The sequence below is a fragment of the Phacochoerus africanus genome, chromosome 11 (genome assembly GCF_016906955.1).
Source record: "Phacochoerus africanus isolate WHEZ1 chromosome 11, ROS_Pafr_v1, whole genome shotgun sequence".
NCBI classification, from domain to species: domain Eukaryota; kingdom Metazoa; phylum Chordata; class Mammalia; order Artiodactyla; family Suidae; genus Phacochoerus; species Phacochoerus africanus.
In genome coordinates this window covers 8,133,422-8,158,603 of record NC_062554.1, presented here as the reverse complement: position 1 = coordinate 8,158,603, position 25,182 = coordinate 8,133,422, and the positions used below count along the sequence as shown (strand labels likewise).

General features: G+C 40.0%; 1 protein-coding gene across 1 annotated transcript in view; it reads left to right on the top strand.

Annotated features, from left to right (window-relative positions):
• The first annotated feature begins 466 nt into the window (after positions 1–466).
• PGM2L1 (phosphoglucomutase 2 like 1) overlaps positions 467–25,182 on the top strand; it is a 70,618-nt gene continuing 45,902 nt past the window's right edge. The window contains exon 1 of the mRNA XM_047753049.1: positions 467–878. Within this exon, the coding sequence (XP_047609005.1) occupies positions 768–878 (111 nt within the window). The 5' untranslated portion in view covers positions 467–767. The remainder of the gene's footprint in view (positions 879–25,182) is intronic.

The following is a 25,182-nucleotide window of genomic DNA, read 5'->3' as shown; positions in this document are numbered from 1 at the left end:
AACGCAGGGCATGGAGCTGCTGGGAGGCGTAGTCTTTGCCGCAGTCTCAGCACACCGCTGGGAAAGAAAAGAACTACAACTCCCGTGAGGCCGTGCGGGGACAGCCGGGCGCACCCTCCCGCCCAGCGCGTGCCTTGAGACTAAACGGGAGGGGGCCTTCGCGCGCCCTGCGGGCTCACACGTGAGCCCTGAGATTGGGCGCCCGTCGGTGGCTGAGCCAGAAAAGGAGACGCATGGGAGTCTGCGGGGATCGTAACAAGGACAAAGCACATGGAAAAAGGCAAATTAAAAACTAAAAATCGTTCCTCACCACCTGGCGGGCCCTAACTTGTGCTGCTAGGAAGGCGTCGCTTCCCGGCCCGCGCCTCCCACCGCCCGGTGCCCCGGGGGCTTAAATCTGCAGGGGCGGGAAGGGGCGGGGTCGGCGGCGCGGGCGGGGCGGGGCCTAAGGCGGCGAGCGCTGCTGGCGGCGGCGGCGGCGGCGGCCACAGCCCAGACATCTGGGACTGTTGTTCTCTCGCGGCGGGACCGCCTCGGTCCATTCGCCCAGAGAGACCGGGAGCTGGTCTAGTGGGGAGCGGGCGGCCGCGTCCCCCCTCTCCTGCTTCCCCGAAGCCGCGCAGGAGCTGGCACAAACATCCTGCGGCTCGTCTCCAATGCCCTTCAGTGAGGAGGGGGCGTCGCGACCCTGGTGAGCGTACGTCAAGCCCTTCCAGTTCGGTGTCTTCGCGGGTCCCCTAGGCCCGCACCCCCCCCGTCAGGCTGCCATGGCTGAAAACGCAGAGGGAGACCTGAACTCCAACCTGCTCCACACCCCCTACCACACCGGGGACCCTCAGCTAGACACGGCCATCGGGCAGTGGCTGCGTTGGGATAAGGTGGGTACCTGGTCGGCTCGGCATCCGCCCTCTCCTCTCGCCCCCCCCCCCCCTTACACTGTACGCCCTTTCGCGTCCCCACCCGCTGCCCGGCGGGCTGTGGGGGAGACGGCTCCCGCCGCCGGGCGGGGGCCAGCGGAGTCGGGCGTTACCACCCACCTATGCTTGGGCTGCCTCCTGGGACCATTTAAGCTGAGAAGGAACGCCTGTAGTCGCTTCCTTTTGCAGTGAGCGAAATTGCAACCTCCCTTCCTCCTCCGCCCCCCCTCCCAGGTGTATGTCATCTCTCTCAAAAAATAATAGTAGTATAACATCATCATCATCATCATAAGCTCTACCCTTACTGGAGCTATTTCCTTTTCCCTTTCTTCTCCCTTGACTTCCTATTTAACAAATCTGAAAGTGGTTTTGTTGGGTTTTGCTCCCCCCCCCTTTCCCCCCGCACCCTTCTTGGACGTTTCTAACCGCTATCCGCTTTAGTCCTGGTCCGGTGTGTTTCCACCTTTCGTCGCTAGGTAATCGCCGGTCTTTTATCACTCCCTGGTATTATTCTCTAATATCACCTTTTGCTTTTGAGAAAGGTAGAGGTTCTCTTTCTTTCTCTGGCCAGGAGTTGTTTTCTGGAAGTATCCTGTTCCAGACATGTTTTCCAGGTTTCATGTGATGTTTCTGACACAGAATTGTTTTTGCTTTACCTACTCCTCCCCATTCCTCCCACTCCTCCAAATTGTTGCGGCGATTTCCTCTTGTGCGGGCATATGGGATGGATATGTGAGAGCTAGAATTAAAATAGAGCTAGCTCGCTTGAAAAGAGGCCCCTGGTGGCTCCAACCAGAGGAAGATGATCCAGGCTTTTGCTTTGTGAAAGTCTAAATGCATTCGCTTATGTAGAGAAGACAATATGTTTAAATGGAGTTACTGATACTGAATGAAAGAATTGGTACGGTAATATGTGAAATTGTTATTCAGTCTCATTAAGGATTATTAGCTTTCTGAAAAAGTTTTATTTTCACTTTGTTGAGTAATTCATGGATTCAGCAAAAAATATCTGTTGAGCACTGGGTAATGTGCGAGGGCCTTTAGGTCCAGGGTATGCTATTGTTGAGGAAGCTAGAAAGGGTTGGTTCCTGCCCTCAACAGCCTTCAGTCAGAAGATAAGGAAGACCAACAAATAAGCAATTACGAGTTATTTACTATGCCTGGGATATGTGTATGTCTTGGACATTCTGATTCTTCCTCTGGAGTCTAAACCAGTGCTTCTCAAACTTTGAAGTACTTACAGATCCCCTGAATCTTGAAATGCAGATTGTGATTTAAGAGGCTTGGGGTGGGGCCTGAGATTCTACTTCACAATGAACTCCCAAGTGATACTAATGCTGCTGGTCTGTGGACCACACTTTGAGGAAGTAGCAAGAACCTAGAGTGTTTTGATTGAGATACTAAATGAGAGAACTAGCATCTCATTATATTTATATATATATTTTTTTAGTCAAGTGTGCAAAACCTGTGATATCTCATTAATTATCATAAGGATGTGCAAAGTGAAAATAACTTTAAAGCCCTTTTGCCAGTATTTACTAATGGCCTGCTGTGAATGTAGTTCCTTGTTGTGGAAGGGTACAAAAGAAGCCAAGATTCAGTGATTCCTCTGCTGCTTTTAGTCCAATGGGGTGGAAGAAGTCTAATAGAAATCAAAGAGGCTTACCATACTGTGAATGATATGTACTACAAACTGACCATATAAATATCTTCAGCGGAGAAAACTAAATTACAAATGAATGTTACCCTTACAAGTTTGGTATAGTTAATTGCTATTGTTTAAAGCCACCTGTTGTCATTCAGTGAATCTGATGACTCCCTGAAGTGAAAGGAAAATTTATGAAATTCAGAAACACTTGTAGAATTTCAGCAGTTTAATTTACTAGTAACTGTTCTGTATGTCAACGCCTTTGGCCCTTCAGCAGTAAGTTTGGTGTTCACTGCCATGGATAAGATCTTTTGTTCTCCTTAGGTGCCAGCTTTGACGACACTTTTCCTAATGAGTCTCTCAGTTGCTTTTTTTAAAAAAAATATTTGCTGAATGAACTAATGATTTATTAATTGTCCATGCTATGCTAGATATTTGTGGGATATACTGAAATTCAAAAGACTATGAAGTAATATAAACATGAAAAAATAACACTAGGGTAGTAGCCATGGTAATTAAATGGCTTATAGGCAGTCAGTTTTTATAGGTGTTTAAAAGCAAGTGACCTGTGGACTGGGATAGTCAAGGAAGACAATGAGAAGAAGGGGATGAGGTGAGCTTTTCCTTGAAAGTGGAAGAGAAATTCTTAATTTCTTATGTATTTAAAGTGCCCTCTGCATGCAAGGTGCTGGCTGAAAAACCTGTGGAAAAAAGAAGAGATGAAATAGATCCGGGTTGTATTTTCAAAGAATGTAGAAGGGAAGATGAAACAAAAGCTCACAAATATAATGCAGGTACATTGATTTAAATGCTTTTAATATTTAATAAAAATAATGGTTACTTAATTGATTCCTCTCTTAATAGGAGAAAATACTTTGAACCAGTACACAAATGTGTATCCACTGCAGATGAACAGTGTAGGTGAGCTAGACCGTGGTGTCCCAGAGCACTGAGATGCAGAGTGCAGAAAGGTGAAGCGACAGAGCAGACCACAGCATTTATTCCCGTACACGTCGGTGGCACATGCAGGCTTCTAGCATAGAGAAACCGAGTTTACTACCTGATTAATACCTACTTAGTGAAAAAAAGAACCTACCAAATGCCCTGATTCTTAATGACTCTGGCGAGGCACATAGTAGTAAATTATAAATTAATCTGAAGGCAATTTGCTCCTTGCCTAGGTCACCAAAACTGGTAGTTTTAGCCCTGGTGGGTGGTGGTCTTTGAAAAGTCTTCATGAAAAAAGTGTTATTTGTGCTGAACCTTCAGAATTACTTAAAATTTAGACATGTTAACATGGAGAGGAGGAATATTCCAGATACAAATAAAAACGTTCATGTGAATACCTGGAACATTTGTTTCTGCTGTAACTTGAATAAAGTGTTAAAATAGTAAAACAAGACCGGGTGTTCATTGGGGCAGTCCTGGAAACCCCATGTAGCTTCTGTGGCGTGACATTCTCTCCTGTTTACCGTAGTCAAGCATCTGACTCTTGGTTCCATGTCTTCATACTAATTTGTTAGTCTGTCTTGTCTCAGGGTGGATATGACATGGTCATAGAAACTAATGTCTGAATCGAGAGAGTTGTTTTATTAATTTATGCTGCAGATGTAATGTAAATTGATTTGTCTCTAGGCAGGGCATATTCTAGATGCACCATAAGGGAAGTCAGAGAATCAGAAAATTGTTATTGATCATGAGATCAAATCACAGGGAGCCACATATATGGCATAAATGTTTTAACGACATTTAAGGTAAATGCATCTATCTCTATAATGCGACTGTCCTACCACTGGAATCCAACAAGTCCATGGATCCATATTCCTCCAATGCACAGATGACTTTTCTAGAGTACTCTCCCCTTTTGTCTTTTAGAGCTAAGGCCCCAACTTCCTTCCTACTTCTTTCTTTTCTTTTCTTTCTTTTTTCTTTTTTTTTTTTTGGTCTTTTTGCCTTTTCTGTGGCCGCACCCATGGCATATGGAGGTTCCCAGGCTAGGGGTCCAATTGGAGCCACAGCCATAGCAAAAGCAGGATCCGAGCCACGCCTGTGACCTGCACCACAGCTCACGGCAACGCTGGATCCTTAATCCACTGAGCAAGGCCAAGGATCGAACCCACAAACTCATGGTTCCTAGTTGGATTTGTTAACCACTGAGCCACACAGGAACTCCTTACTTCTTCCTTTTGATGATTTCGTACATTCTATCAAATTATAGACAACTCTTGCTAGCCTAGAAGCCAGGTTCTCTCTCTCTCTCTTTTTTTGTTTTTTTTTTTGCTTTTTAGGGCTGCACCTGTGGCATATGGAGGTTCCCAGGGTTCTAATTGGAGCTACAGATGCCAGCCTACACCACAGCCAGAGCAACACCAGATCCGAGCTGCGTCTGTGATCTACACACAGCTCACAGCAATACCGGATCCTTGACCCATACAGCAAGGCCATGGATTGAACCTGCAACCTCATGGTTCCTAGTCGGATTCATTTCTGCTGCACCACGACAGGCACTCCCAGGTTCTCTTTAATGTGACAGCTATCTCCTGTTTTTAATATACTGTAAATTTTAACTTTTTGAAAACAGCCTTGTCAAAGATATTAAGCACTGGCCAAGTTTGGGTGTGTGAATGGGGAGTGAGATGGAACCCAGGGCAGAGCTGTCAGCCAGCTGTAGTGGCAAGAGCTGTATGCTTTGACAGCAGTATGGAGGCAGGAATTGGCCGTGGCGTTACGAAAAATAACGAGTAGACTACTCTGGTTTCAGAATGCAGGTCTATGTTGAGACAGAATGTAAAAGTAAAGATAGGTTAGGTTAGGGTTAGGAAATGCCTAACAATAGAAACAAAAGACATCAGCTTAAGTCAGTGATTTTCAAACATCTAGCAGTGGAAGTTTTTCAAGCAAAATATAGCCCAGGTTTTTTTTTTTTTAAGTGGCAAATAAATTTGCTTTCCAATCATCGTCATGCGATGGCCCATGAAGTACCTCTTACAAAGGTCATCTAGTCCAGTTTCATTGTGTAGAGACCGAAAGACATTGTGGAAATGATCCAGTTGTGGAAGCGTCTCGACCAGAGATTGGATCTGCCACCTAGTTTAATCCAATTTTTATGCTACTAGTCAATGTTACATTTTTTTTTGATTCACATTTTTCTAATACTTTACATAATTTGGCATGTAATGAAGAGTACATATCACTTTATTAATTTTGGAAAATACTCATGCTTATTCCTTGGATTTATTTGTGTAGTGTTTCATTCCTCCATGATCTGAATCATTTGCTATTCACAGCAACCCTCTGTGGCAGGCGGGCTAGGTAGTAGTTATGCCCATTCGTACAAGTAAAGAAATTTAGTTTCAGAGAAGGAAAATGACTTGCTCAATGACATATGGCTTTTAAGTAGTAGACCTGGGACTGGGACCTGGGGTCATCTGACCTTTAGTTTTCTTATCATTGTGCTAGATTCCATAAGCTAAACATTTAGTAAATATTAGTGACATCATAAACCAAGTTCCAGGGACCTGATTAAAGCCATTTTATTGGCTTTTATAGACACCGGAATAGGTTAAAAGAGTCTGCAAAATAAATTGTCATGGAATTTTTTTAAAGAGCTGAATTTGCTGCTCAACAGTTGCTTTGGTTTCCTTGGCAACAACAGTCTCCTGTATCCAAGAGATTTAGTACATATAAACGAGTGTTTGGATTTTTATTTATATATGTGTATATATTTAGAATAAAATTCATTTTTTCTTTTTATTTCCAAATTTCTTACATTTGCTCCTCAGTTTCTGCCCTTTTAGTTATTTAATTTTTTTTTTTTTTTTTGGCTTTTTAAGGCTGCCCCTGCAGCACATGGAAGTTCTCGGGCTAGGGGTCGAATTGGCTGCAGCTGGCCTACACCATGGCTCACGGCAACACCGGATCCTTAACCCACTGAGCAAAGCCCAGGGATCAAACCCTCATCCTCATGGTTACTAGTCGGGTTCTTAACCACAATGGGAGTTCCTGCCATTTTATTTTTAAATTTATTTATTTCAAAGAAATAGGTGCTTATGATTTTAAAAAATGGCACAAAAGAATTTAATGGAAAGCAATACTCTTGCTTGCTTCTTCTCATCCTCAGTTTACAAACCAGTTTTAACTGCCTGTCTTTATTCTCGTGATTACCATCAAAAGAATAAATAATATGCCAATACCACTATTCCTTGATTTATTGTAGATATGATCTGTCAAATACATGCTATGAAAAGTGAGGGCTCACTCTCATTGTTTTCCACCCTGCCTAAATGTCATGACGTCATTAGTTTTAGTTATTCCATTGAAAGCTTAAATAATGTAATTAGTGCTAATAAAATCTCTGGAACAATAAGCCCAGCTCACAAACAGAGCACTCACTTGGCCATTCTATCTAAGGAGAGATTGGCAGAAAATGTGTCTATATAATACCAAAACAAAGAAAACCCATACCAGCTTCCCAGAAAAATCTGTGGTTATCAATGACTAACAAAAGGATCAAATTATATAAAGAAAACAAGCGGCATGAAAAAATAAGAAAAAGCAATGGACCCAGAAAGAAACGGGTAAACAAGAGAACATAAGACCTTAATATTTGTAACTTCCGTTTGAAAAGATAGTTATTCCATCAAATGAGTAAATATGCTATGAAAAAGGGACAGGAAGAAGAATGAGCTCTTGAAAGCTAAGGAAAAAAAACAACCACCACCACCTATATCTCTACACCCCCTACTAAATGCAGTAGAAAACTTAAAAGTTTAAGAAACCTACAGCAAAAGGAAATAGGAACCATGAGGGAAGCTGACGTGAAGAAGCCACCCCAGGAGTCTGGTGTCAGGCAGTCCTTCTGAGCACCTAGTTCAACCCTGGGCTGCAAAGAAATGTGTCCTGAAAAAGAATGCAGGGTCTCTGCCATAAATAATAAAAAGCTGAAAGAGGTTGATGGTGAAGATGGCGTGTTATTTCTGGCAAGAGCAACATAAAAAAAGAAAAGCAGCTGTCCACAAATGGGAAGAAAAGGAGGAAGCAGGGAGGGAGTGGGGGAGGGGAGGAAGGAAAGCAGGCAGACCTGAATAAGCAAGTTAGCGTTCAAAAATGAAGCAAACTGCAACGGGGCATGTTTTTGAACAATTAATTGATGGAGCTTAAGCAAAACAAAATCCATTTGATCTGAGTACCTTCAGGAAACACAAATGGGCCTGGAGAGAAATTTTAACCAGGCCCACTACTGAGGAATGCAGTGAACAATATTTAGACATGCTTAACCTAGTGCTTACATTATTTTTAATTTTGAGGATCAACTTAAAGATAAAACAGAAAACTGAGAGTTTTTTTTTTTTAGTGGTGAAACACACAATTTGCTAACTTTTTAAATAGCGACACCTGTGGCATATGGATGTTCCTGGGCCAGGGATTGATCCGCAGCTGTGACCTCTGTTGCAACTGCAGCAACACTGGATCCTTTAACCTGGATCCCTAACCCTCTGTGCCACAGTGGGAACTCCCAGCTTAACCATTTTTAAGTGTACGGTTCCATAGCCTTACTTATATTTTTGTGAGACTGTTCCCCAGAACTTACTCATCTTGCAAATCCGAAGCTCTATATTTGTTGACTAAATCCCCTTACTCCTCTCCCTCCAGCCCCTGGTAACCATAATACTTCTTCAGACACCTCACATAAGTAGGGTCATACAGTATTGTCTTTTTGTGACTGGCTTATTTCACTTAGCATAACATCCTCAAGATTCGTCATGTTGTAGTGTGTGGCAAGACATCTTTCTTTAAGCCTGAGTAATATTTATATACCACATTTTTTGTTTATTCATCTGTCAGTGGACATTTGGATTGTATTTACCTCTTGGCTCTTGTAAATGGAGCTGCTATAAACGCGATGTGCAAATATCTCTTAAGAAGCTGCTTTCAAATCTTGTAATTCTTTTAATTTTTAAAAACTGAGCTATCAAGCCGTAAAAACACATGGAGAAATCTTAAGTGCAGACCGCTAGTGAAAGAAACCATTGTAGAAAACCTATGTACTGTATGATTCCAATTATATGTCATTCTGAAAGAGCAAAACTATGGAGCAGTAAGAAATCAGGTATTACCAGGGGGAGAGGAAGGAATAGATGGAACACGAGGGCTTTTTAGGGTAATGAAGCTGTTCCCTGTGACACGATGATGGTGGGTTTATGCATTTGTCAAAACCTGTAGGGCTATACAGCACAGAGTCAGCCCTAACGTAAACCACAGGCTTCACTTCCTAATACTGTATAAGATTGGGTAGTTGTACAATCAATACAAGATTCTAACAACGGGAAACCGGGAACCCGGGGTGGGATGAGAGGATTTATGGAAACCGTCTGTACTATCTGTTCAATTTTCTGTAAACCTAAAACTGTTCTAAAAATTAAAGTCTATGAATTAAAAAAATATTCATACTTGAAAGGGGAAGGATTCTTATTTGAAAGTGCCTACTTCTTTCCCACCTGAAATTTTCAAAATAGGGAGACGGGCTATTTTTATTTAGGGGTCTTCTTTGCCTCATTTATTCTTTCATATAGAATTTTTGTTTAGTTCCTTTAAGTTTTGTACAAAGCCGTTAGAAGCCTTTTTTGGTTCATCATTAATCTAGAATTATTTCCCCATCTCTTTCCTCCTATTGAAAAATCAGAGCGCCTGGGGAACCTAATGAAAAAGAACTTACCTTTATTTGGTTCTTCCAAATTCTGCATATAAGATAAATTAAATTAACCAAAGAATGTAAATGTTATATTCCACTAGCTCAGATTTTCATGGTCCCTCCTTGAATAATCTAAAATTTGATTTCTTTCATCTATTCTTGTGGAAAGTCAGTATGTTTTGCTTATTTAATTGTTTTTATCTATTTCATGCATATGTTCTGTATTTGAAGAATACTTTTCTCCAAATAAAGGTTGATTAGTAATTTAGTGACAATTTTACTGAAGCATTTTTTTCATTAGTCAGTTGCTCTCTGCATTATTGCTAATTAATACTGAGGCTGCTGCCCTCTGGTGTTTGGAGTTAATGGAGAAAATGATTACTTCCAGTGCAAAGAAAAGGCAGGTACTGTATCCAGTCCTGCATGGGCTCTCTTACACCACATAATGAGCACTGTATTTTGCCAAACAAAACTATGAAAATGGTCCTAGTGAATGCCCAAAAGAGTATGAAAATTATAATGTACATTAGAAATACTCTACTTCTCAGATACAGAGGCATCTTAGCTTTCTGCTCACCAAACTTAACCGTGTTAGAAAATCTCTTCACCGAAAGTGGTAGTTTTGTTCTGTGGTTTCTACTTCAGAATTTTCCCATGTCATCTTCCCTCTGAAGTATCTCATTATTTATGCAGGTAAAAACTATAGAACACTTTAATGCCCACCAATAGGTGAGAGAATGAATAACCTGGAACACTGCAGCAGCTGAATACGTGAATCCCATGTATCGGTATATACTGAGAAGACCTCCAAGATGCATTAAGTGAAATCAGCAAGTTATAGAGCATCATGTACAATTCGATACCATACATGTATAATAAAAAGAGATGAAGCAAAACTGCATTTGTGCGAGCATGTAATTGTAGGTCAAGCATACACCGCAAACAGTATTGGCTCCCTAAAAGAGTGGTCTGGGAATGAGAATAGAGAGCTCTATAGCTTTGCGTTATTAGTATCTTCTTAAAACAAGGATAGTGTGTATTGATGCACTTGGTAATTAACAATTAAAATAAAAATTTAAATATAAACAAAGAACAATTAAGTGATCAATTGTCTGGCACTGGTTTCTGAGAACAGTAGGGGTTCAAGTCAAGAAGTAGAATTTGAGCTGGGCCTTGAGATTAAGCAGAATAGGAGTAGATGATGGATATGGGGGCAGAAATTTAAGGTGGGAGAACTGGAATAATGAGATGAAACTGATCAGGGAAATAAAACTCAAGGGGACATGTAAGAACAAAGAAGAGATTTTTTTTTAAATTGAGGTATAATTGTTTTACAAAATTATATTTGTTTCAGGTTGTGCAACATAGTAATTCAAAATTATTAAACTTATACTCGATACCATATGATATCACTTATCTGTGGAATCTAACATAGGACACAAATCAACATATCTATTAAAAAAAAACCAGACTCTCAGATGTAGAGAACAGACTTGTGGTTGCCAAGGGGAAAGGGTGTGGGGAGGGAAGAATTGGGAGTTTGGGATCAGCAGATGCAAACTGTTATGCATAGAATGGATGAACAACAAGAGCACAGGGAACTGTATTCAGTTAGCCTGTAATGAACCATAATGGAAAGAACATGAAAAAATATGTGTGTATCACTGAGTCACTTTGCTATACAGCAGAAATTAATACAACATTGTAAATCAACTACACTTCAGTAACATTTTTAAAGTAAATAAATAATGCTGCTGTGAACACAGGGGTGGGGGTGCCTGTAACTTTTCAAGTTGATGTTTTCATTTTTTTTTTTTTTAGACATATACCCAGGAGTGGAATTGCTGGATCACTTGGTAGTTCTGGTTTTAGTTTTTTGAGGAACTTCTCTGATGTTTTCCACAGTGGCTGCACCAATTTACGTTCCCACAAACAGTATACAAGGGTTCCCTTTCCTCCACACCCTCTCTAACATTTGTTATAAGTGGGCCATTCTGACCGGGTGATGGCTCATTGTGGTTTTGATTTGCATGTCTCTTATGTTTAGTGATATTGAGCATTTTTTCATGTGTCTGTTGGCCATCTGTATATATTCTTTGGAAAAATGTCTATTCAGATCTCCTGCCCATTTTTTAACAGGGTTGTTCAGTTTTTTTATTTTGAGTTGTTTGAGCTATTTATATATTTTTGTTATTAACCCCTTATCAGCCATATCATTTCCAAATACTTTCTCCCCTTCAATTGGTTGTTTTTTCCATTTTGTTGATGGTTTTCTTTGCTGTGCAAAAGCTTTTAAGTTTAATTAGGTCCCATTTGTTTATTTTTGCTTGTTTCCTATGCCTTAGGAGAGAGATCCAAAAAAAAAAAATACTGCTATGATTTATGTCAAAGAGTATTCTGTGTTTTCTTCTAGGGGTTGTATGGTTTCTGGTCTTACATTTATATCTTTAATCCATTTTGAGTTTATTTTTGAAAATGGTATAAGAAAATTTCATTCTTTTATGTGTAGCTGTTGTGTTTGCCCAGCACCACGTGTTGAAGAGAGTGTCTTTTCCCCATTGCATATTCTTGCCTCCTTTGTCATAGGTTATTTGACAATATATGAGAAGATTCTTTTAAAAAACTTAGATATAGCATGTGTTAGACGACTGTGGTGATTAATAATAGGTGAAGGGAACTAATATTTATTGTGATCATATGTCAAACACGTTGCTAGATGCTTTCATGTAAAAAGTCATTTTTAATCCTTCTAAGGATTGTGTGAGGTAGTTATTACCATTTTTAACCTATACATAAACTCAGGCTCAGATAAATGGAGAGACTATTTGAATCCAAAAAGGTTTTGAACTCCTCTGCCCTTTGGGATCTGATCCCACTCTTCCTAACTTTTACATTTGATGCCATTGGAATTGGACTTTATTGTTGCGTCTCGATGGATTAATCTGGCTGTAATATGTCATTAGGGTGAGATTGGTTGGAATAATAGAGGGTAGCCATATTTCTATACCTAGAAATATAGGTATCAAAGTTTTTTATTAGGATACTTATAGAGTCTTCTAAGAAAATTAAGGAAGAGGTAATGAGACTTATATAAACAAACTGATTTCTCTCTTCCAAAACAGAATGATAAACAGTTGCCATTTTGTTAAACCATAACACTTTGCTAAATTTGAATCAGCTATCCTTTTAAAAGAAATAAACAAATTGCATATTCAGTTGAAATTCCTGTATCCATTTCCCTGATCCCATTCTTTTCCCTGCCTCCTTTCCCTAAGGTAACCAAGTCATATCTAGGAATCCTAGGGTTTTGTCTAAATTTCCTGTTTCATTAAAAAATGGTTTTGTTTTTCAATTAAATAAATACAACCCTGGAAGTTAGACAGCTTCTTTAAAAAAAAAATCACTTAGTCAAAACTATTTCAATGTCTGAAAACACTCAAATCAAAATTGGAAGTTTAGCATTTCTTATAATACACAAATACTTAGCATATAACTTTCAAAAATGTGGATACTATTAACTTATCCCTAAATAGTACACTATAAGATTTTCAGAAGCCATAGTTCTTAAAAAATTGAAGGTCAACAATAAAATAATATGTCAAATACAGCCTAAGATGTTCTCTAAGTAGAAATGTCACATTTTACAAAAGATAGTAAGTTTTATTTGTGGTTTTCGCAAAATTAGATTCATACTTACGTAAAATAAATTACTTAAACATCCTCTCTTCCGAAGTTCAAGGGTTTTTTTTACCTGATTTTAAAGAAAAACTAAACAGTAAGAAAGTTGACATTATGGGAGTTCCCGTCATGGCTCAGCGGTTAACAGATCCAACTAGGAACCATGAGGTTGCGGGTTTGATCCCTGGCTTTGCTCAGTGGGTTAAGGATCCGGCGTTGCCGTGAGCTGTGGTGTAGGTCACAGATCCCGTGTTGCTGTGGCTGTCTGGTGGAGGCTGGTGGCTACAGCTCCAATTCTACCCCTAGCCTGGGAACGTCCATATGCTGCGGGTACAGCTCTAAAGACAGAAAGACCGAAAAAAAAAAAAAAGTTGACCTTATACTACAACTCACAGTAACATGAATTTATTTTTTTTGTAGCATAGCCTTTTAAAAGACTGTTATAAAAGCCACTGAGAATTTCAAGCATCTTTCAAGTATTGCATTTTTAACATTAAAATATGTTTTCCAGGAGTTCCCATCATGGCTCAGCGGAAATGAATCTAACTAGCTTCCATGAGGACGCAGGTTCAAAACCTGGCCTTGCTCAGAGGGTTAAGGATCTGGCTTTGCTGTGAGCTGCGGTTGTAGATCGAAGATGCGGCTTGGATCTGGCATTGCCGTAACTGTGGCGTAGGCCAGTGGCTACAGCTCAGTTTCTACCCCTAGCCTGGGAACCTCCATAATGCCGCAGGTGTGGCCCTAAAAGACAAAAAGAAAAAAGTTACATTTTCTGTATGTTTAATAAAAGGAAATGAAAACCAGGAGTTCCTCTTGTAGCTCAGTGGGTTAAGAACCTGACTAATACCCAAGAGGATGCCACAAGCTGTGGCATAGGTCACAGATGTGGCTCGGATCCTGTGTGGCTATGGCTGTGGCATAGGCCAGCAGCTGCAGCTCCAATTCGACCCCTAGCCTGGGAACTTCATATGCTACAGATGTGGCCCTAAAAAGAAAAAAAAAAAAAATTTAAAGAAAGGGAAATGAAGGCCATCGTTTGTCATTAATTCATACTTTATAAGGTAAAACTTTCTGCATTTGGATTTATCCATGTTTCCTCTGCTCCAGTATCAGTTTTAGGCAGAGCTTTTCTATATACTTTGTTTAAAAGGCTTATTTGAGTATAATTTACATTACATAATTGACAGTAAATTTCATCCTTTTGAGTGTTCGATTTAATGAGTTTTGACAAACGCAAATAGTTGCATAACCAACATCACTCTCAAGATTATAGCTTCTCTATCCTGCAGAAAGTTCCCTCATGCCCTTTTGTAGTGAATCTGCTTGTCCTAGCCCCTGGCAACTCCTGATCTAATTTATGTCCAGTAGTTGTTTTTAATCGGGATATAATTCACATAACATAAAACTGTAAAATTCACCACTTTAAAGTGTATAATTCAATAAGTTTTAGTATATTCAAAAAAATTGTGCAATCACCACTAATTCCAGAACATTTGATCACCTTAAAAAGAAACTCTGTACCTACTCATAGTCGGTTCTTATTGCTCCCTTCTCCCAACTCTGAGTCTGCTTTCTTTCTCTATAGGTTTACTTATTCTAGATCTACCACATAAATGGAACCACACCATATATGGCCCTTTAGGTTCCTCTTCTTTCACCTTGGCATGTTTTCAAGGTTCAGTTATGCTGTAGTGTGAATTTATCCCTTCTGATTGGTGTCTTTCACTTAGTGATGTGCATTTAAGTTTCCTCCATGTCTTTCCATGGCTCAATAGCTCATTTCTTTTTATCACTGTGTAATAGTCCATTGTCTGGAGGTAACATAGCATTTAACAATTTAAAAAATTTTGTGATATGGTGAATTACACTGATTTTTGAATATTGATCCAGTTGATATGCCTTAGATAAATACCACTTCGTCATGATGTATTATTCTTTTTATGCATTTTGTTTAGGGTCTTTTTGTAAATCTGATAGATATTCATATTAAGATTTTGCTGGTCTTGTAAAAAGACTTGAAGCATTCCCTGCTCTGTTTTCTGAAAGAGTTTTATATAATTGATATTATTTATTCTTTAAATATTTGATATAAAATCCCACTCAAACCATCTGGGCCTTAAATTTTCTTCATGGAAAGGTTTTTGAGAACAAATGCAATTTCTTTAATAGATACAGGGCTTTGAGGATTTTGTTCCATTAGTTTCAATACTGAAAAATTAACTTTTTTTTTTTTTTGTCTTTTTGCCATTTCTTGGGCTGCTCCCATGGCATATGGAGGTTCCCAGGCTAGGGGTCCAATCGGAGCTGTAGCCGCCAGCCTACACCAGAGCCACAGCAACACAGGATCCGAGCCGAGTCTGCGACCTACACCACAGCTCACGGCAACACTGGATCCTTAACCCACTAAGCAAGGCCAGGGATCGAACCCACAACTTCATGGTTCCTAGTCGGATCCGTTAACCACTGAGCCACGATGGGAACTCCGAAAAATTAGCTTTTCACAGTCTATTTAGAGTTAATATTATACCGCATCTTGTAAATTCTTGTAACAGTCTTGGCCCATGTTTTATCATCAGTTCTACCTCCGCCCTTTATATCATTTGTATCACTTTTTAAAACAGTGTTATAATTTTGCTTTAATAAATCCTATACATTTTAAATATATTAAGAAGAAAAATAGTCTTTTTATATTTATCCAGTTATCTACCATTTCCAGTGCTCTTCTTTCTTTCCTAAAATCAAATTTCCAAATGGTATCACCTCCCTTCAACCTGAAGTTTTCCTTTAGCATTTATTGTAATACAAATCCACCAGCAATGAATTCTCTTAGTTTTCTTTATAAATATGTTAGATTTCTTGGTATTATAAGTATCTATGAGACTGTTAAATTTATTTTTATTCTCTTTCTCTATGTATTTCAGAATAATTTCTGTTGATTTGTCTTCTAGTTCATGGATCCTCTCCTCTGTCATCTCCATTCTGCTTTAAAGACCTTTCAGTGAATTTTTAATCTCATGTATTACATTTTTCTATTCTAAAATTTCCATCTGGTTCTTTTGTATAGTTTTTGTTTCTTTTCTGAGATGTCTTATCTTTTCCTCCATTGCACGCACTTTTTTCTTTAAGTCACTGATAATATCTGTGTTAAACTCCTTGTCTGCTAATTCTAGTATCTGAATATCTTAGAGTTGGTCACCAGTGACTATCTGTGCTCTTGAGAGTGGGTTGCATTTCTCTGGTTCTTCATTTGCCTGGTAATTGTGGATTGCATCATGCACATTATGAATGGAATGGTATACTGTAGAGAGTCTGGAATCTTACTTCTCAGGAGAGTGTTTGATTTGTGTGTTTCAGCATGTAATGAACTTGGTTGAATTCAAACTGCAGTCTCTTGGGAGGCTGCTTAAAGCTCAACTTGTTCCTTTATCCTTAGCTGAAGTCTGTCCCACACAGGAGTCAGCCAGAGACTTGGGCGTAGTTTATGCACAGAATGTAGGGTTGTATAACTCTCTCTGTTCCGGACATATACTCCAGTGGCTATGGTTGCCCTAAATTATGTGCCCTAGTTCTTTAGGGCACAAGGACTGTGGGATTTTCATTGGTGTTTAAGTCACTGCACAGGGTTCTGACTACTGTCTGCTCTCAAAAGCCATAGAAATAGGAAACAGCCCATGCTGGTTCCTTCTCCCAAGTGTTAACTCCCTTTTGGAATCAAATCTGCATTACTTCACTCTCAGGACCTTCTGGTCTTTGTGGATTTTGGTTTTACTTCTTTGTTTTTGATTTGGTCTAGAGTTTATAGTTGTTATCTATGGTAAGGCCATGTATGGTTGGAGTTTACTTGGCTGTGCAGGAAATAGATGGTACATGATATTTGTTTAAAATTATTTCTACTGTTTGCTGGTATAGAAGAACGCAGTTGACTTTTGTATATTGACTTTGTACCCAGCAACTCTACTATATTCATAACATTAATTCCAAAAAATATTTACTCTATTAGATTTTTTTCATGTGCTCCGTCATTTCATCTGCAAATTATGTGACTTTTCTTTTTCAATTCTTTTTGTCTCCTTTTCTTGCTTTACATGTTTAATTAGGACTATAGATTGTTCTTTCCCCTCCTCTTCCTCATTCTGCTCCTCCGTATAGCTGGCCGTTATCACATTCAGGAAATTCCTTTCTTTTCCTTGTGTGCCAAAAGTTAAAAGTTTGGACACTTTTACTGATAGGTATCTTAGGTTGAGTTCCCTAGAAGCAATGGTAGGAGTTTATCTGCAAATGATTTGTAAAAGGCGTGCTCTCAGGAGAGACATGTGAATGATGGAATCCGGAGAGGGAACGGAAAGAACTAAGCAATGATAGAGTTTCAGGTGAACCTGATTCCGTGCTGTCTGGAGTGTTACTTGCACGACAGAGTTATACGCGGCACCGAGCAGTCATTCGCTGTTGGCTGTGGGGGAGAGGTGTGTATAACCCTCAGGTTCTCTGCAGAGGCTGCCTCTGATCGTCCCAAGGCGGTTCTCCAGAGAAGGCTGAACATGTGAACTCAGCAGTAGTACCTATAGCAGCTGGCGATGGACACAACTCTCCAGCTTAAAGGATCTCTGGAGGAGCTTAATGGTATCTTAGCACACACATCCTGAGTTTGTATATGTTCCTGGTTTGCTAAAACTTTATCATAAGTAATGTTTAATCTTGTCAGGTATTTTCTCAGCATCTGTTGAGATTGTCAATTATCTTTTTAAACTGTAAATATTCTGGATAACCTTGACTGATTTTCAGATATTACACCCACCTTATATTCTGGTATAAACTCATCTTTGTCATGATTTATTATTCTTTTTATATATATTTTTGGATTTGATTTGATAAATTTTATGATTTTTGCACCTCTGTTCATTAGTGAGCTCGGACTGTGTTTTTTCTTTCTTTCTTTCTTTCTTTTTTTTTCTTTTTTGTCTCTTTGCCTTTTCTAGGTCTGCTCCCACAGCATATGGAGGTTCCCAGGCTAGGGGTCTAACCAGAGCTGTAGCCACCGGCCTACACCAGAGCCACAGCTACTCGGGATCCGAGCCACGTCTGCAACCCTACACCACAGCTCACGGCAACACCGGATCCTTAACCCACTGAGCAAGGCCAGGGACCAGACTCACAACTGCATGGTTCCTAGTCGGATTCGTTAACCACTGTGCCACGACAGGAACTCCTAAATTTATATTTTAAATTTCAATTTCCAATTGGCTATTGCCACTAAATAGACATTTTATTTCTAGAAGAAATATATTGATCTTGTATTCTAAGAACTTGTTACGCTCAATAATTTGTTATACGAGGTTTTTTGGATTTTATCAGGGTTTTTGGATAGATGATAATCTCATTTTAAATACAGAATTTTATTTCTTTCTTTCTTTTTTTTTTTTTTTTTTGCTATTTCTTTGGGCCGCTCCCACAGCATATGGAGGTTCCCAGGCTAGGGGTCTAATCGGAGCTGTAGCCACCGGCCTATGCCAGAGCCATAGCAACTCAGGATCTGAGCCGCGTCTGCAACCTACACCACAGCTCAGGGCAACACCGGATCGTTAACCCACTGAGCAAGGGCAGGGACCGAACCTGCAACCTCATGGTTCCTAGTCGGATTCGTTAACCACTGCGCCATGACGGGAACTCCTGTTTTTTCTTTCTGATTCTATCTTTGGTTGTTTTATCAGGGGTAAGCTAGTCACAGAAAAGAGTTGGTGGGTGTACTCTCTCTTTTTTTTTCCTTTTTTTTTCTTTTTTTGCTTTTTAGGGCTGCTGTCATGGCACATGAAGTTCCCAGGCTAGGGGTCGAATCACAGCTACAGCCATCAGCCTACACCACACAGCCACAGCAACACGGGATCCAAGCCACGTCTGTGACCTACACCACAGCTCACAGCAATACCAGATCCCCAACCCACCAAGTGAGGCCAGGGATCGAACCTGCATCCTTGTGGATACTAGTCGGATTCGTTTTCACTTCACCACAACAGAAACTCCCAGTATACCCTATTTTCATCTTCTCTGGAAAAGTTCTTCTAAAATTTGAATGTTTTCTTTCTTTTTTTTTTAACTCAGTGAATTTTGTTATATTTATAGTTAGAACCATCATCAATTTTACATTTCCATCCCAAACCCCCAGCCCATCCCTCCCCACCAAACCTGTCTCCTTTGGTAAGTTTTTTGAAGTCTGTGAGTCAGTTTCTGTTCTGCAGAGAAGTCCATTGTATCCTTTTTTTAGATTCCACATGTAAGTGATAGCATATGATGTCTGTGTCTCACTGTCTAACTTCACTTAAAAGGATACTTTCTAGGTCCATCCATGTTACGGCAAACGCCATTATTTCATTCCTTTTCATGGCTGAGTTATATTTCATTGTGTATATGTACCACATTTTCTTGATCCACCCGTCTATCAGTGGAGGAACATTTAGGTTGCTTCCATGTCTTGGCTATTGTGAATAGTGCTGCAGTGAACATTGGGGTACATGTGTCTTTTCCAGTCATGGCTTTCTCTGGATAGATGCCCAGGACTGGGATTGCTGAATCAAATGGTAATTCTATTTTTAATTTTTTGAGGAATCTCTGTACTGTTTTCCATAGTGGTTGCATCAATTTACTTTCCCACCAACAGTATAAGAGGGTTCCCTTTTCTCCACACCCTCTCCAGCATTTATTGTTTGTAGGCTTTTTGATGATGGCCATTCTGGCTTGTGTAAGGTGGTACCTCGTAGTAGTTTTGATTTGCGTTTCTCTAATAATGAGGATGTTGAACATCTTTTCATGTGTTTTTTGGACATCTGTATGTCTTTGAGAATTGTCTGTTTAGATCTTCTGCTGATTTTTTGATGGGGTTGTTTGTTTTTTTGGTATTGAGCTTCAGGAGGTGTTTATAAATTTTGGAGATTATTCCCTTGTCAGTCTCTTTGGAGATTAATCCTTTGTCAGTCTATTTTGCAAATATTTTCTCCCGTTCTGTGGGTTGTCTTCATTTTCTTTAGGGTTTCCTTTGTTGTGCAAAAACCTTTAAGTTTAAATAGGTCCCATGTGTTTATTTTTGTTTTTTGATTGTGATTGCTCTAGGAGGCGGATCTGAGAAGACAGTGCTGTGGTTTATGTCAGAGAGTGTTCAGCCTATGTTTTCCTCTAGGAGTTTTATAATATCTGGTCTTATATTTAGGTCTTTAATCCATTTTGAGTTTATTTTTGTGTATGGTGTTAGAGAGTGTTCTAATTTCATTCTTTCACATGTAGCTGTCCAGTTTTCCCAGCACCACTTATTGAAGGGACCATCTTTTCTCCACTGTATTTTCTTGCCTCCTTTGTCATAGATTAATTGACCATAGGTTCACTGTTTAATTCTGAGCTTTCTATCCTGTCCCACTGATCTATATTTCTGTTTCTGTGCCAGTAACATACTGTTTTGATGACTGTAGCTTTGCAGTATAGTCTGAAGTCAGGGAGCCTGATTCCTCCAGCTCTATTTTTCTTTCTCAGGATGGCTTTGGCTATTTTGTATTTCCAAACAAACTTTAAAATATTTTGTTTTAATTGTCTTTGGTAATTTGATAGGGATTGCATTGAATCTGTAGATTGCCTTTGGTAGTATTATCATTTTGACAATTTGATTCTTCCAATCCAAGAGCATGGTATATCTTTGCATCTATTTGTGTCTTCTTTGATATGTTGTTTCATCAGTGTCTTATAGTTTTCAGAGTGCAAGTCTTTTGTCTCTTTAGGTAGGTTTATTCCTAGGTATTTTATTCTTTCTGATGTGATGGTAAATGGGATTGTTTCCCTCATTTCTCTGTCTAATCTTTCATTGTTAGTATACAGAATGCAGTCGATTTCTGTGTATTAAGTTGTGTCCTGCAACTTTACCAAATTCATTGATGAGCTCTAACAGTTTTCTGGTAGTGTCTTTAGGATTTTCTAGGTATAGTATCATGTTAACTGCAAACAGTGATAGTTTTACTTTATCCTTTCCAATTTGGATTCCTTTTATTTCTTTTTCTTTCTGATTGCTGTGGTTAGGACTTCCTAAACTATGTCGAACAGTAGTGGTGAGAGCAGACATCCGTGTCTTGTTCCTGATCTTAACAGGAATTCTTTCAGTTTTCACCATTGAGAATGATCTTAGCTGTGGGTTTGTCATATATGGCCTTTATTATGTTAAGGTAGGTTCTCTCTCTGCCCACTTTCTGGAGGATTTTTACCAGAAATGGGTGTTGGATTTTGTCAAAGCTCTTTCTGTATCTATTAAGAGGATCATATGGTTTTTATTCTTCAGTTTGTTGATGTGGTGTGTTGAAAAATCTGCAAATATCCCTGGGATAAATCCCACTTGATCATGGTGTACAATCCTTTTAATGTATTGTGGGATTCAGTTTGCTAGTATTTTGTTGAGGATTTTCACATCTGTATTCATTAATGATATTGGCCTGTAATTTTCTTTTTTTGTGGTATCTTTGTCTGGTTTTGGTATCAGAGTGATGGTGGCCTCATAGAATGAGTTTGGGAGTGTTCCTTCCTCTGCAGTTCTTTGGAATATTTTCAGAAGGATAGGTATTAACTCTTCTCTAAAATTTTTTTTTTTTTTGGTCTTTTTGCCATTTTCTTGGGCTGCTCCCACGGCATATGGAGGTTCCCAGGCTAGGGGTCAAATCAGAGCCAGAGCCACAGCAACTTGGGATCCGAGCCACATCTGCGACCTACACCACAGCTCACGGCAACACCAGATCCTTAAGCCACTGAGCAAGGCCAGGGACTGAACCCACAGCCTCATGGGTCCTAGTCGGATTCGTTAACCACTGCGCCACGACGGGAATTCCTCTTCTCTAAATTTTTGATAGACTTTTCCTGTGAAGCTATCTTGTCTTGGACTTTTGTTTTTTGGAAGTTTTTAAATCCCAGTTTCAATGTTAGTACTTGTGATTAGTCTGTTCATCTTTTTTATTTCCTCTTGGTTTAGTCTTGGAAAATTGTACTTTTCTAAGAATTTGTCCGTTTTTTCTAGGTTTTCTGTTGTATTGACATGTAGTTTCCTGTGGTAGTCTCTTATGATCCTTTGTATTTCTGTGATGTCCGTTAAAACTTCTCCTTTTTCATTTCGAATCTTATTGATTTGAGTCCTGTCTTTTTATTCTTGATGAGTCTGGCTAAGGGTTTATCAATTTTGTTGATCTTTTCAAAGAACCAGCTTTTACTTTCATTGATCTTTTCTATGATTTTCTTTGTTTGTATTTCATTTATGTCTGCTCTGATATTTATGATTTCTTTCCTTCTGCTTACTTAGGTTTTGTCTGTTCTCTCTCTAGTTCCTTTAAGTGTAGCGTTGGGTTGTTTATTTGAGCTTTTACTTGTTTCCTGAGGTAGGCTTGTTTTGCCATAAACTTCTCTCTTAGAACTGCTTTTCCTGCATCCCATATGTTGTAGATTGTCCTGTCTTTGTTATCATTTGCCTCTAGGTATTTTTTAATTGCCTCTTTGATTTCTTCAGTGATCCATTGGTTGTTTAGTATCATGTTGTTTAGTCTCCATGTGTTTGTGTTTTTTGCAGTTTTTTTCTTGTTGATTTCTAGTCATATAGTGTTGTGGTCAGAAAAGATGCTTGAGGAATTCCTGTTATGGCTCGGCAGGAATGAATCTGACTGGTATCCGTTAGGATGCAGGTTCAATTCCTGGCTTTACTCAGTGGGTTAAGGATTCAGCGTTGCTGTGAGCTGTGGGGTAGGTCTTGGACATGGCTCGGATCTGACATCGCTGTGGTTGTGGTGTAGGCCAGCAGCTATAGCTCTGATTGAATGCCTAGCCTGGGAACCTCCATATGCCATATGCCACAGGTTCGGCCCTAAAAAGACAAAAAAAGAAAGGCTGCTTGATATGATTTCAGTTTTTTAATATTTACTAAGGCTTGTGATCTGTCCTAGAGAATGTTCCATGTACACTTGAGAAGAATGTGTATTCTGCTGCTTTGGGATGGAATTTTCTGTAAATAACTGTTAAGTCCATCTGGTCTAATGCATCATTTAAGGCCTGTGTATCCTTGTTGATTTTCTGTCTGGATGATCTGTCCACTGCAGTAAGTGGAGTGTTAAAGTCCCCCCCATTATTGTGTTATTGTCAATTTCTCCTTTTAAGGTTGTTAGCAGTTGCCTTACATAATGAGGTGATCCTATGTTGGGTGCATATATAATTACAAATGTTATATCTTCTTCTCGGATTGACCCTTTGATCATTATGTAATGTTCTCTGTCTATTACAGTAGTCTTTATTTCTAAGATCTTGAATCATCTTTTCTGTCATCAGTCTAAAGTGCTTTTTGTGGAGGCTGGTAATCTCCAGATCACTGAGCTGTTTCTCTCTCTCTCTCTTTTTTTTTTTTCCTTATGCCCTTATCTGAATCATAACTCTCCGCCTTTTCATTTTGTATAGATTTTTGGGGTGGTCTCCTTTTTTCAGACAGTAGGGTTGTAGCCTCCCTTGTTTCTGATGTCTGCTCCCCTTGTGGCTGAAGTTGGTACGGGGACTTGTTCCAGGCGTCCTGATGGGAGGGACTGGTGCCTGCCCCCTGGTAGGTGGAGCTGATTCTTATCCCTCTGGTGCGTGGGGCTGTGTCTGGGTGTGACTAGAGGCAGCTGTGTGCCTGGGTGTCTTTGGGCAGCCTGTTTGCTAATGGGTAGGCCTGTGTTCCCACCCAGTTTGTTGTTTGGCCTGGGGCATCCCAGCCCTGAAGCCAGACTTTTCCATGATGTCCATCTCTGGAGGAGCACATGCTGATGATTATTCCCAAGACCTTTGCTTCCAACGTCCTTCCCCCACAACAAGCCACAGTCATCCCCTGTTTTCCCAGGGGATCCTCCAAGAACCACAGGCAGGTCTGACCCAGATTCCTCTCGAGTCTCTGCTCTGCCCTGAGACGCAGTGCACAGGAAAGCCTGTGTGTGCCTTTCAAGAGTGGAGTCGTTTCCCCCAGTCCCATGGAGCTCCTGCACACAAGCTCCATGGCCCTCAAAGCCAGATGCTCTGGGGGCTCCTCCTCCCAATGGCAGATCCCCAGGCCCGGACCAGGAGATACTCGGAACTCTCACTCCCGTGGGTGAGCCTCTGTGGTACAGTTACTTTCCAGTCTGTGGGCTGCCCACCTGGTGGGTATGGGGTTGCTTATAGTGTGTAATCGCCCCTCCTACTGTCTTGATGTGGCCTCTTCTTTGACTTCTGGAGTAGGATATCTTTTTTGATAGTTTGCAGTCTATTTTGTGAAAGCTTGTTCAGCACTTGGTTCTGGTTTTGTTGCTTTTATGAGAGAAGGTGAGCTCCATTGCTTACTCTGCCATCTTAATCCCTCAGAATGTTTTCTTTCTTGAATATGCTTTAGAACTTGCCCTTAAAGCTAACTGGGGCTAGGTCTTCCTTTGCAGGAGTATTTTATGATATGGCATCATGTTTATAATTCTAATCAGGTTTTTCTTCCTGAACAAAATTGTCCAGTTTGTCTAAAATTTCAAATATATTGGTACAAAATTATTTTTAATATCCTCTTATTTTTTTAATAATCTATGGGATCCATAGCCCTGATCCATTATTCTTTCATGGTGTTATTTGTGTTTTCTCTTTTTTCTTTTTTTTTTGTCTTTTTGCTATTTCTTTGGGCCGCTCCCGCAGCATATGGAGGTTCCCAGGCTAGGGATCAAATTGGAGCTGTAGCCGCCGGCCTATGCCAGAGCCACAGCAACACGGGATCCGAGCCGCATCTGCAACCTACACCACAGCTCACGGCAACGCCGGATCGTTAACCCACTGAGCAAGGGCAGGGACCGAACCTGCAACCTCATGGGTCCTAGTCGGATTCATTAACCGCTGCGCCACGATGGGAACTCCTGTTTTCTCTTTTTTCTTAATCTAAGAACCAATTTTTGGCTTTGTATTTATACTCAATTTATGTTTATTTTCTTGTTCATTAATTTATGGTCTTGCGGTTTGGGGGGTTTTTAATTGTTCCTTGTCAGTTTTATTATTTATTTCATTCTTTTTCCTCTTAGTTGTGGTAAGAACAAATAACTGGGATCTACCCTCTTAACAGAATTTTTTTTTCTTTTTACAGCCACACCTGTGGTTTATGCAAGTTCCCAGGCTAGGCTTCGAATTGGATCTTCAGGCCCAGGCCATAGCCATGGTAACGCCAGATCCCAGCTGCTTCTGTTACCTGTGCCACAGCTTGTGGCAATGCC